The sequence below is a fragment of the Cyprinodon variegatus genome, unplaced genomic scaffold (genome assembly GCF_000732505.1).
Source record: "Cyprinodon variegatus isolate N-32 unplaced genomic scaffold, C_variegatus-1.0 Scaffold53, whole genome shotgun sequence".
NCBI classification, from domain to species: Eukaryota; Metazoa; Chordata; class Actinopteri; order Cyprinodontiformes; family Cyprinodontidae; genus Cyprinodon; species Cyprinodon variegatus.
The window spans coordinates 1667300-1679516 of record NW_015150506.1 but is presented as its reverse complement, the minus strand read 5'-3'; the positions used below and the strand labels follow the sequence as shown (position 1 = coordinate 1679516).

Below are 12217 nucleotides of genomic sequence, written 5' to 3'. Positions count from 1 at the left end.
GCGGTTTTACAGGCCTTTTCTAAACTTGGTAATGTTCTAAACTTTATAACTTTTTGTGCTGCTTTAAAATTCACATCAGTTAAAGATCATTACTAATAATTCTGAGATGCTGGTAATGCCTTTAATTTTTGGACAGTATTTCCACTTTTTATGTGTAATTTTCTTTTTTCATTCCGCATTTTTTTTTATTATTAATGCCCAAAAGAGCCCTTATTTTTCATTTTATTTAGTATTGAATGTTTTTGCTTTGTTTCCTGTTTTGTTGCTGGAATCTTGATAAGGGTCTAATATCGACACCCAAAGACGACATAGAATTATTAGTGAATATTAGTGAAAAGCTTTGAGATGGTTAAAATAAAATTAGAAACCAAAAATTTCACTACATCAGTGCAATTTAATGCACTCTATTGTTTTTGAAGGTAATTTAAGCATATCTGGATATATGGTGTATTGCGATATAAAGCCCAAATATATTGTGAGGTTAGATTTTCTTCATATTGCCCCGCCCTAAGCCATTGGTGTAAATACTTTGTCATAATTCAGCAGAACAAAGTAATTTTCCCTACATGACTGAGATATTTTATGTTAGCAAGTCAAATAACATTAAACACTTTTCCAACTAATAAAAATGTGAAATAAGTGTTCATTTTGAAGCCATTGCTTTGCGTGTTATTCACCCTGTGGTTGTTTCTCCTCAGTGGAACGCTCGGACTCTGTGTTTGACGTGGGATCCTAACCATGAGCTCAGTCGCTGTACTTACGCAGGAAAGCTTCATTGAGCACCGCAGTGGGCTTTTGCCAGAGCAGAGTGGCGGTGAGTCCATCGTTTCTGCTTGTTTATTTTTAGTAAGCAGAGAAATTTCATCTGACTTTTTTTTTTTCCTTTAGCTGCTGGAGGCCCCAGTGGTGAAGATGAGGAAGACCTTCCTACCTACAAGGATGCCTTCCCACCTCTTCCTGAGAAAGCGGCCACACCTGAGGGGACGCAGGAAACCGCCAACGCGTGGACATCAAAGATTCGCCCTCTGAAGTCCTCCATCATCACCCAGGTATACCAGCACCACTGCTATTATACAACCAACACTCCTGATGCTGTATTTCAGAGTTATTGGACTGACTTAATGTCCATTTATCAGTTTATAATTTCCGTTGATCGCAGTTATAGATTAAATTAATCTACAGTCAATAAGTCCTGTTGACTGTTTTCTTAAAGGAAAAGTACGGTCAGCAAGGAATTAAAAAATCATTTTCATTCAGGAGCGGCCATTTTTGCCCAAATCTAGTATCCCCTCCCTCCTGCCATCTTCCAGCAGTGACGTCACGGTGCGGTAAGCCTAGCGCCATTCTCCCCGCTTTCCAAGCTAAATCAATGGGAACTACTAGACACATCTGCAATCAACAACAATTATTGAAGATTTCCAGAGGACTTCACCATTGAAATTCACCAGAGCTATAGTGAAACTGACAATGCCCACGTGCATGGCAGCTGGATGCTGGAATATATTAGGGATGGAACGGTTTATGAAAACCGTCCGAACCGTTCGGTTCGACTGTCTCGGTTCGGTTCGCGTGTGTTGCGTTCGGTTCATGCGCTGCTCCTTTTTCTCATAGGCGAAGCGTTTACACTCCAGAGCAGAAGGTGGCGCTACTGCGACCAAAGCCAACCACCAGTAGTAAACAAGAAGAAGAAGAAGCGAAGCAGCGTAGCCGGGTGTAGCAGAAAAAAATCAGTTGTTGTGGAGAATTGTGTGGGTATGGTGAGTGGGAAAGAACAGGAGCTGGAAGACGCGCCAGCAGCACTTTATAGGTCTGCTGTATGGGACCACTTTGCATTTAGAGTGACCTACGATGACGGCGGGAAGAAAGCTGTGGATAAAAGTGCAACAGTGTGCAAGCATTGTGCAACACGTTTTGTTTATGCTAACAGCAACATGACCAACATGTCATGCTAACAATCAACATATACCGAACCGAACTGTGGATTTTGTGAACCGTTCCACCCCTAGAATACATTGGGTAAAAGTGGAAAAAAAGAGTTATTCCACCTTTCTGATTCCTGATCCTCCACGGACGGGTTGGTCGTTGGATCGCCAACTTGAAGAGGGAGGATTTGCCATCGAACTTCTGGCCAGAGAAAAAACCCGTAATATGTAGCCAACATTTGGAAGAAGAATGTTTTCAAGATGACTTGGATAATAGCGCGTTGTGACAAACACCAGATACAGCACTGGGACTTGAAGAAGCAATAACTATTCAGTCTATTGCTGAGTTTTTTAATGTCAGTGGGGTTTCTGCTTCACCCAGCTGAAGCTCCTCCTATTTGATGATGCGGTCCAGGGTGTAAACACTGCAGAGCGGTGAACTACCTGCTGGAGTAAATCACCGCGCTCGATGTGCACGCACCATAACGGGAGGCAGACGCAAGATAACATAAGTAAACTTAACATTTATTGGAGGAGGCAAAAAAAAGAGTCAACAGTAAGCAGCAGTAAACCATAGTGAAATAAATTAACTATAATCTTTTAATCACAAATGTACAGCTTTTGAACTGTAATAAAATTAACTTTTCATTTTACCATTTAACAGAATTTGTGGTGAAAGTTAATTTTATTCTTTCCCAAAAAATGTTTGAAACCTCTCCAAGTTATTATTTATCTGATTGTGAAACCCTCTCAGGGAACCACCGGTTTAAGCGGACGTCAGTTAATCAGATTTGGGGGTTCAATATTATAAACCTTTGATTTGACAATTAATTTCCTTCCTTCATGAAGGTTGTGAAAGCTTGTTTTTCCTCGGCCTGTTTGTGAGATTATATATTTAGATTGTGCTTTTTCTTGGCCTAGTTGGAGTGAGTTTAGAGAAATCTTGTATCAGCCTCTGTGCTGTTATGTTTACGGTAGGAATAACAGAAAGCAGTTACCTCCTTACTCTAGACAAAGGTGAAATATAGAGACATGCTTAAGGCTTCCTCATGCCGTGAACAGAAGACGGTTGTTGTGAAATGTTTATCTGGCCAGTAAAAGATGTATTAACCTATCAGGGAATGTCATTGATGAACTGCTGTTTTCCTCCAAATGTTTGTGTGTGAGAAAGTTCTTTATTCAGGGGTGGGATGGTTCCAATGGAGAGTGTTTTGGGATTTATACAGTATAAATGTGTGTGCTGGGCCTGCCCCAGTCAGAGCTCTATCTCTCTAAGGATGTAAAATAAATTTGAACCTTTTCTCCATAACTTCACAGGTTGCACCTGTTTCGCTGTGGGCATCGTTCCACAATCAGTGCACAATCAGCAAAAACTCTAAATCTGATCCTCCTCCTTGTATGATCCAGGTTTTCCATGTGCCGCTGGAGGAGCGCAAGTACAAGGACATCAACCAGTTTGGAGAAGGAGACCAGGCCAAGGTCTGTGTGGACATCATGCACAAGACTGGAGCCCACCTGGAGCTCTCCTTGGCTAAAGACCAGGGCCTCTCCATCATGGTTTCTGGGAAGCTGGAGGCCGTGATGAAGGCCCGTAAGGAGATCGTGTCCCGACTGCAGACTCAGGTATGCAGCTTTCTAATTTGTCGTTCAACACACGTTGCTTTGGAGACGGATGATAGAATAATTTTCTTTTTCTCCCCTTAACCCCAACAGGCTTCAGCTACTGTCGCCATCCCGAAGGAACACCATCGTTTTGTCATCGGCAAAAACGGGGAGAAGCTTCAGGAGCTAGAACTCAAGACCGCCACCAAAATCCAGATCCCACGACCCGACGACCCCAGCAACCAGATCAAGATCTCTGGGACGAAGGAGGGTCTCGAAAAGGCAAAGCATGAGATCCTGTTGATCTCTGCTGAGCAGGTAATGTTCAACACCCTGCAGCATGACACCTGGAAACCTCTGCAGGTGGATGACTTCATTTCTCCATGAACTGGTCTTTGTTTAAAGGACAAGCGTGCTGTGGAGAGGGTGAACATCGATAAGGTCTACCATCCCTTTATCACCGGGGCCTACAACAAGGTAGTGGCAGAGATGACGCAGGAAACAGGCGCTCGTATCAACGTCCCCCCTCCCAGCGTGAATAAGACCGAGATCGTCATCACTGGGGAGAAGGAGCAGGTGGCCCTTGCTGTGACTTTGATCAAGAAGATTTACGAGGAGAAGGTATGTGGATGAGGGGGGGGAAATGTTTCACACAGCGAGTGTTTCTCTGCTTCTGTCTCCTTGAACCCCAGTGGGCCTCAGCAGATGGCCGCTCACACTGAGCCTGGTTCTGCTGGAGGTTTCTTCCTGTTCAAAGGGAGTTTTTCCTCTCCACTGTCGCTACAAGCATGCTTAGTGTGAGGGATTGCTGAAGAGTCAATGACTCGATGCAATCAGCTGGTTTTCCTTAGAAAACGTTGAACTATGTTATAGAAATAAAGTGAATTGATTTAAAATTGTCTCCTGCAGAGGAAGAACACGACCACGATAGCGGTGGAGGTGAAGAAGTCTCAGCACAAGTACGTAGTCGGCCCCAAGGGAAACACCCTGCAGGAGATCCTGGATAAAACTGGAGTCTCGGTTGAGATCCCACCTTCTGACAACAGCTCAGAAACAGTCATCCTTCGTGGGGAGCCTGACCGCCTGGGGCAGGCCCTCACTGAAGTTTACGCCAAGGTCAGGCTGCTTTCAAAGGAAGGGGGGGTAGAGGAGGGGAATTAATGGAAAATTAACTGTTATCTGTTTTTAACTGCAGGCAAACAGTTACACTGTTTCCTCGGTGTCGGCTCCTTCTTGGCTTCATCGTTTCATTATTGGCAAAAAGGGACAGAACTTGGCTAAGATCACCCAACAGATGCCCAAGGTGAGAGCCGTCTGAGTGGGAAATCAAAGCTCTGTGTTCTTGGTCTTAACGTTACTGATCTTTTTATTTAGGTGCACATTGAGTTCACTGAGGGCGAAGATAAAATCACCTTGGAAGGACCAACCAAAGACGTGCAAATGGTGCAGGGTCAGATTGAAGCCATTGTTACGGACTTGGTGAGGACTGACATTGTTTGCTGGTAGCAGCAGAGGTTAGGTTTTCTACAGATGATATAAAATGAAATCTTTCAGTTCCCTCCGTATTCCTAAGTCTGTAATCTAAAAATGCTCTCAGGTGAGTTCTAAAGATAAAAACCCAAACATTTTCTGCAAAGCCGTCTGTGGCTCCCTGGAAAACTGTCTTAAAATGGTTGTTTGCTGAAGTTACACCAACATGTAGCTTTAAATGCTTTTATTGAGACTGGATCTGTTGATCTACTGTGACTATGAATATCTACACTAGTAGCTCTGGTTACATTCCAGAGATGTGGACTAACCACCTACAGATGGTTCAGGTTTCTGTACTTTGATTGATTTTTCTCAAGATCTTTCACTTTTATTCACCACATTTAAACACAAATATCTGCACTTTCTGCTCTTTAATTCTTCAAAACTGTCTTTGAAGGAAAAAAAAGAATATTTTCATTTTAAAAGTTAAAATGAAGAAAAAAAAATCTCTCATTTAATAGGACAAGAAATTCTGTTAAAGATATTTAAGTATAGGTATCTATCTTTTTTGTGTAGTGTCCACAATGCAATCAAAGCTAATAATACAGATTTTAATTATAATTGGTAATATGCAATTAAATGTTTTTTGTTTTTACTCTTAAAAAAGTTAATATAATTTCATGATTAAATTAATTATTTCATGTTCTTGAGCTGAAGCACGCCATGAGTTAACTGTCACACATCTATCAAAGGTAAGGAGGCGGGGCCAAACTAACCTCAGAAACTCTGACGTCTGATTGGCTGCTTTTCACTGAGAAATATGGTGGACGTTCTCCTGGTTTTTTACTCTTAAAGTCAATATTTTCTCTGAAAAAGGCCAAAATAACTTCACAAATTTCTTCCGATCTATTTGCACATTGGAGGAGCGACTCTAGCGTCTGTATGTCTAGTTTGATCTTATGTATATCTAATAATTTACGATGGAACAGACAGCCAGACTCAATGTTGGCCCCGCCCACTAACAGCAGCTCACCTTCTCTTATTAACCTACCGAACTAAAAGTATAGAGGCTGGTATTACTCACCAGTGTGCTGCATATAAATAAAAACACTTTGTAGAAAATGGTTTACATTTCCAGGAAAAAGTGATCTTTCTCAGTGAAAAGCAGCCAATCAGATGTCAGGGTTTCTATGGAGGCAGCCCTAGTCCTGCCTCCTTTATTTTGATGGATGTGTGACGGTTTAAATTCAGTCATGGTGTGCTTTAGCGCACAAACATGAAATCTATTAAATCATAACAGAATTGAATTCACTATTTTTAGAAAAAAATATATATTTGAGGTTCATGATATGTTCTATATTTTCAGTTTTAATAGATTAATTATACATTTATCCAATTATTTGTGCTGTGGCACCCTATATTTTTTTTGCTCTTTGCTGGACTGAAGTCAGAAATGGCTCCTTGGATTGTAACGATTGCAGAGGCCTGGATTAGACCAACCAGTGAATATGTGGTATAAAATGATCCAATCAGAAATATTCTTTGCCTTTCTAACAGGTAAGTCGAATGGACTATGCGGAGATCTCTGTGGATCCTAAATTCCATCGTCACCTGATTGGAAAAGGCGGCGTCAACAGTAAGCCTGTTCCATCAAATCCTGAAGCTACATGAGCTGTAAGCTTTTCTTTAAACTAAAAACATCGTTTTCGATTTTCACTCTTAGTCAACCGCATCAAAGAGCTGCACAAGGTGACTGTCCGCATCCCTCCTGACAACGAGAAGAGCAACCTGATCCGTATAGAGGGGGATCCCCAGGGTGTCCAGGAAGCCAAGAAGGAGCTGCTAGAGCTGGCGTCACGCATGGTTGGTAGACGGACGCTGTGTGGTCTAACTACAGAACCACGTGTCGCTAAAGAACTTGTTGGGTTTGCAGGAGAACGAGCGTACAAAGGACCTGATCATCGAACAGCGTTTTCATAGAGCCATCATTGGCCAAAAAGGGGAGAAGATAAAGGAAGTGCGGGACAAATTTCCAGAGGTCAGTCCGAACCGCTTTTATCAGTTCGCTAACGGTCATCTCTATAGAAAATGTCTCTAAACGAGTCGGTTTCTTCCAGGTCATTATCAACTTCCCTGACCCAGCACAGAAGAGTGACATCGTTCAACTCAGAGGGCCGCGGAACGAGGTTGAGAAATGCTCCAAGTTCATGGGCAAGATGGTGGCTGAAATGGTGAGCTTTCCATTCCGAGCGCCACAGCAGTGCAGCTATTGTGTTCAGCTTCTGGTTTGATGCCTTTTTCCCCATCTGCCGTAGGTGGAGAACAGCTACTCTCTCTCCGTCCCCATCTTCAAGCAGTTTCACAGGAACATCATTGGAAAAGGAGGGTCCAACATCAAGAAGGTGCTGGATGTCGCTAACAGAACAGCTCGGTCCGTGAGAGCAGCCTTTTGATCAGTGTTGGTCGTTTCTGTCGTAGATCCGAGAGGAAACAAACACCAAAATCGACCTGCCTGCAGAAAACAGCAACTCTGAGATGATCGTCATCACTGGGAAGAAGGCGAACTGCGAAGCTGCAAAGAACCGCATTCTGGCGATTCAGAAAGAGCTGGTAAACACGGAGGACTGCTGCCATCACGCCATCTTAAAAAAAAAAACTCCAGTTTGATCATCCGCTCTCTGCTTGCAGGCCAACATCACAGAGATGGATGTGTCCATCCCCTCAAAGCTGCACAACTCCCTGATTGGTTCAAAGGGCCGTCTGGTGCGCTCCATCATGGAGGAGTGCGGCGGCGTGCACATCCACTTTCCTTCTGAGGGATCAGGGATAGATAAAGTCACCATCCGGGGGCCTGTGGAGGAGGTGGAGAAAGCAAAGCAGCAGCTGCTTGCTTTGGCAGAGGAAAAGGTTTGTATTGATGAACCTGTCGGGGGCGGGGGGGATGGGTGGTCAATCGGTTATAGTGGGACAGATTAGTATTTAGTTCATTTAATTCAGTTTATTTCTGTAGCGCCAATTCACGTGTGTCATCTGTAGTCACTTTCCAGTTCACCAGATCATCCAGTCAGATTGATTCAAAGTTTATCTAAGAAAAACTGATTGCATCGACTCATTGACTCAAAGGCAATCCCTGTTTGTAGCGACAGTGGAGAGGAAAAACTCCCTTTGAACAGGAAGAAACCTCCAGCAGAACCAGGCTCAGTGTGAGCGGCCATCTGCTGAGGCCCACTGGGGTTCAAGGAGACAGAAGCAGACATAGAAAAAGAAGCATAGATACAAAAGGCAACTGTCAACCAGCTCCACAGGCGGCCCCGTCCAGGAAACACACAGCCAGGCAGACGAGCTCCGAGCCAGCTCCCATGTCAGAGGATGAAGAGAGCACATCCAGTTAGTCACAGTCAGAGAAACAGGACTACACTGGAAAACAGGCCAAGCTCCAACATCTAGAAACAAAGGTGTTGATGGCAGCAGCACAGCTGATATTTCTCTCCAGGATGGAGTCACAGCCAAACAGGAACAGACCAGATGAAGCTACTATGAGAAAAAGCAGAGAGAGCAGAACGTTAGAGATTGAACTAACAGATTCTGCAGAGTGGGAGAATAGAGATAGAATGATGAAAAAGGGGTCCCTATGTCCTCCAGCAGTCCAAGCCTATAGCAGCATAACTATAGAGATGGCTCAGGATAACCTGAGCCTCTCTAACTAGAAGCTTTATCAAAAAGGAAAGTTTTAAGCCTAGCCTTAAAAGTAGACAGGGTGTCTGCCTCACGGACTGATGGTGGGAGAGCTATGACTAGGAAAGATGGGATCTGTCATTTTCATCATGCATCACATTGTATGGTCATTTGAAATTATGATGGAAATTAACTATTTGATTAAAAAGAAATGTTCAGCTTGATACTTTGTAGCACAACCTTTGTTATGCTGTATCAAAGTTTATCTTAGAATCTAGTTTATCTTTCAGTTAAAGTTTATTTTTTTTTATAACGTTTTTTTTTTATAGCAAATAAAGAGTTTCACTGTCGAGCTGCACGCAAAGCCAGAATACCACAAGTTTCTGATCGGAAAAGGGGGCGGAAACATCCGGAAGGTGCGTGACAGCACCGGAGCCAGAATCATCTTCCCCGCCTCTGAGGACAAAGACCAAGAAGTCATCACTGTGGTCGGCACAGAGGAGGCGGTGCGGACGGCCCAGAAGGAGCTGGAGGAGCTGATCAAGGGTTTGGTAAGTCCAGGAGATTTAAACGTTTTTAAATTTAGCAGCTTTGTTTTTCTCTTCTTTTTTAGGGTTTTCATGAACGGCTTTAAATCAGAAACTACAATCAGTTCAAAGCTGTAATTTAGCTCTGAATCTATAGAGATGTAAATCATTGCAGAAGCAAACTTTCAACTAACTCAACCCATAGATGACGTATACGGAGACGTCTCATTGGATGCTGGCCGACGTGTCTAGAGGGCAGCCATCTTGGATCAGACCACAGTTCAGACAGCTGCTCTGAAAATGCAATCAAACTCCCTGTTTGATTCTTAAAAAAATCATCCTGTTAAAGTCTGTTAAACCCACCTGCTCTGTTCTTTACTTATCGGGGTGGTTTAAAAAAATAAATACAAATAAAAGCTGCTTTATTGTTTAAAAACAAAAGCAAAACATCCCACTCCTTTGTATTTTATATATTTTTCTTTTTTTTTAACTGGGGCAAACGTCAACATTTGAAGAAAAGCTTTAGTCTCAGCAGTGATGATCTCAGTGAAAACAAAACGAATCGCTTCAAACATCCCATAATGCCACGGGACGGCTCCTGTCGGAGGTGATGCGCCGGCGCTCTCTGGTTTCATTTAAAGGCCGCGCTCAGCTCTTCTACTGTAACTGACCAGCTGCTGCTTTATGAGCGACAGGCGTTCTTCACCTTCTGCAGCTTCTATCTTCGTCTCATCCATCAGAGGCTGAAGTCAAAGATGGCTCCTCTCTGCTGCAGGTCATTCAAAGCGGGGACCTTTGGTCACGTTAGCATAGGTGCTCATTTAGTAGCTAAAACTTAGCTTGTTGAAGCTAACAGCTGGGCAGCTGCAGAGCACAGTTTCCTGTCTGGCAACGTCACCCGGTAGCCAATGAGCTTCTCTGATATGTCAGTCAGTGACAGACGCCAACCTCAGACTGCTGCGTGAATAAAATACAGAGACGAGTGTGATTATATAATGATTTATAATTATTCTGCCTAAACCTTTGGAAATGGTTTAATATAAAACGATCGACTCCCCAGCTTTTAGGAAACGATATAAAAACCTTTGTTTTTCTCTTGGGTTAAAATGGTAACCGTATCTTTGTGGTTTCAGGACAACGTGGTGGAGGACACGATGAGCGTGGACCCAAAGCATCATCGCTACTTTGTGGCGCGCCGGGGTCAGGTCCTCAGGGACCTGGCAGATGAGTACGGAGGGGTGATGGTGAGCTTCCCTCGTACTGGCTCTCAGAGCGAGAAGGTCACCCTCAAAGGAGCCAAAGAATGTGTGGAAGCAGCCAAGAAGCGCATGCTGGAGATAGTCGAGGACTTGGTCAGTAATAACTTGCTGTCTTTATTTGGTTTAGTTTTTACCTGATTTTTAATCTAAATCTATTTTTCTCCAGGATGCCCAGGTGACTGTTGAGTGCGTCATCCCTCAGAAGTTCCACCGTTCTATCATGGGTCCCAAGGGATCAAGGATCCAGCAGATCACCAGAGATCATAATGTGCAGATAAAGTTTCCAGAACGTGAGGATCCACAAGGTAAAAGCTGCGTCACGTACTTCCTCATTAATGTTCGTCCAAAGAGGGAGGAGTCGATTTGCTCTGTCATTTCCAGCCTTCATTATTTATGTTTCTTTAGCAGCGCCTCCTGCTGAAGCTCCTATCCAGGAGAACGGAGAAGCTGACGGTGAAGCGAAGGAACCGGTCGACCCCAATGCTCCCAAAAAGTGTGACGTGATTTTGATTTCTGGACGCAAAGAGCGCTGCGAGTCGGCTGTGGAGGCGCTAAAGGTCAGAGCAGACGCCTAAAGACTGCCTTGGTATTTATTCCTTCCCATCTAAACGAGTTCCGTCTGTAGGCCCTGGTTCCCGTCACCATCGAGGTGGAAGTGCCTTTTGAGCTTCATCGATACATCATTGGACAGAAAGGAAGTGGAATCCGTAAAATGATGGATGAATTTGAGGTGTGCTGTCTTATAAAATTGGTGTTAAAATATTAGATTTTTAGGGATGTTTTTTTTCTCATGAGCTCAAAATGTTTTCAGGTGAACATTCAAGTGCCTCCTCCTGACCAGCAGTGTGATAAAATAGCCATCACCGGCTTGGCCTCTCACCTTGACCGCGCCAAAGAGGGCCTCCTGGAGCGAGTCAAGGAGCTGCAGGCTGAGCAGGAGGATCGGGTTGGTTTTAAACTTTGTTTTTATTACGAGAATAAAGTGGGAGCAGTGGGAGAATAAAGTTGTATTTTATTACAACTCTTCCAAGAAGCCCTGTTCTCCCTAAAATGAGGAATGTGGAGCATCATGTTAAGTTCTACTTTAGCATCAGTTTGACAAATCAGGAAATCTTTTAGCCGCAGCATCAAACTGGGCAGGATGTCAAAGTGGACTCTGGTTGCTGATTGGTGGAGCTGGTCGGCCATCATCTGATGGGCGGAGCTCCAAGCTTTCTTTCTGAAACTGGTTGTTATAATTTTCTGAGAATAAAATTGAAAAATAATGAGTTTATTCTCGTAATGTTATGACTTTATTCTTGAAGTAAAATAAAAGAATCTCTATCCTGGCCCTAATACTCTATCGTGGCTTCTTTATGGTCAAAAATTATTTCAGGTTGTCTGAAACTGAAATTTCGATTTCAATGTAAATTGTAGTTGACAATATAGAAGTTTTGATTGAAAGGTCTCATTCTCAAATGAACTTAATTACATTTAAACGGGGGGAGCAAATGTGCCAGATGCTGAACTTAACGAGCCATTTTCCCCTCAACCTCCAACAGGCACTCAAGAGCTTCAAGCTGACCATCACTGTGGACCCAAAGCATCACCCAAAAATCATCGGGCGCAAAGGCGCCGTCATTACAAACATCCGCACTATGCATGATGTCAACATCCAGTTCCCAGAGAAGAATGATGAAAACCAGGTAAGTTAGGCCACATCAGGTCCATTCCAGCTCCAACACATTTTCTAATGAGTGGAGGGAGGGAGGCGAGTCTGTTT

The 12217-nt window shown here is 43.4% G+C and overlaps 1 protein-coding gene across 2 annotated transcripts in view; it reads left to right on the top strand.

Moving 5' to 3' along the window:
* Positions 1-12217, top strand: part of hdlbp (high density lipoprotein binding protein) — a 21760-nt gene that overhangs the window by 5891 nt on the left and 3652 nt on the right. The window contains exons 3-24 of one of the 2 annotated variants that reach the window (XM_015371100.1): positions 699-814; positions 889-1049; positions 3330-3545; positions 3636-3842; positions 3930-4145; positions 4434-4640; positions 4720-4827; positions 4899-5003; positions 6552-6630; positions 6718-6857; positions 6928-7032; positions 7112-7225; positions 7310-7396; positions 7473-7604; positions 7683-7901; positions 8999-9220; positions 10330-10548; positions 10622-10760; positions 10864-11012; positions 11081-11185; positions 11267-11401; positions 11997-12140. In XM_015371100.1, coding sequence (XP_015226586.1) covers positions 739-814; positions 889-1049; positions 3330-3545; positions 3636-3842; positions 3930-4145; positions 4434-4640; positions 4720-4827; positions 4899-5003; positions 6552-6630; positions 6718-6857; positions 6928-7032; positions 7112-7225; positions 7310-7396; positions 7473-7604; positions 7683-7901; positions 8999-9220; positions 10330-10548; positions 10622-10760; positions 10864-11012; positions 11081-11185; positions 11267-11401; positions 11997-12140 — 3285 coding nt within the window. In that variant the 5' untranslated portion in view covers positions 699-738. Of the gene's footprint in view, positions 1-698; positions 815-888; positions 1050-3329; positions 3546-3635; positions 3843-3929; positions 4146-4433; positions 4641-4719; positions 4828-4898; positions 5004-6551; positions 6631-6717; positions 6858-6927; positions 7033-7111; positions 7226-7309; positions 7397-7472; positions 7605-7682; positions 7902-8998; positions 9221-10329; positions 10549-10621; positions 10761-10860; positions 11013-11080; positions 11186-11266; positions 11402-11996; positions 12141-12217 lie in introns of both variants that reach the window. The other variant, XM_015371099.1, reaches the window with a different exon arrangement.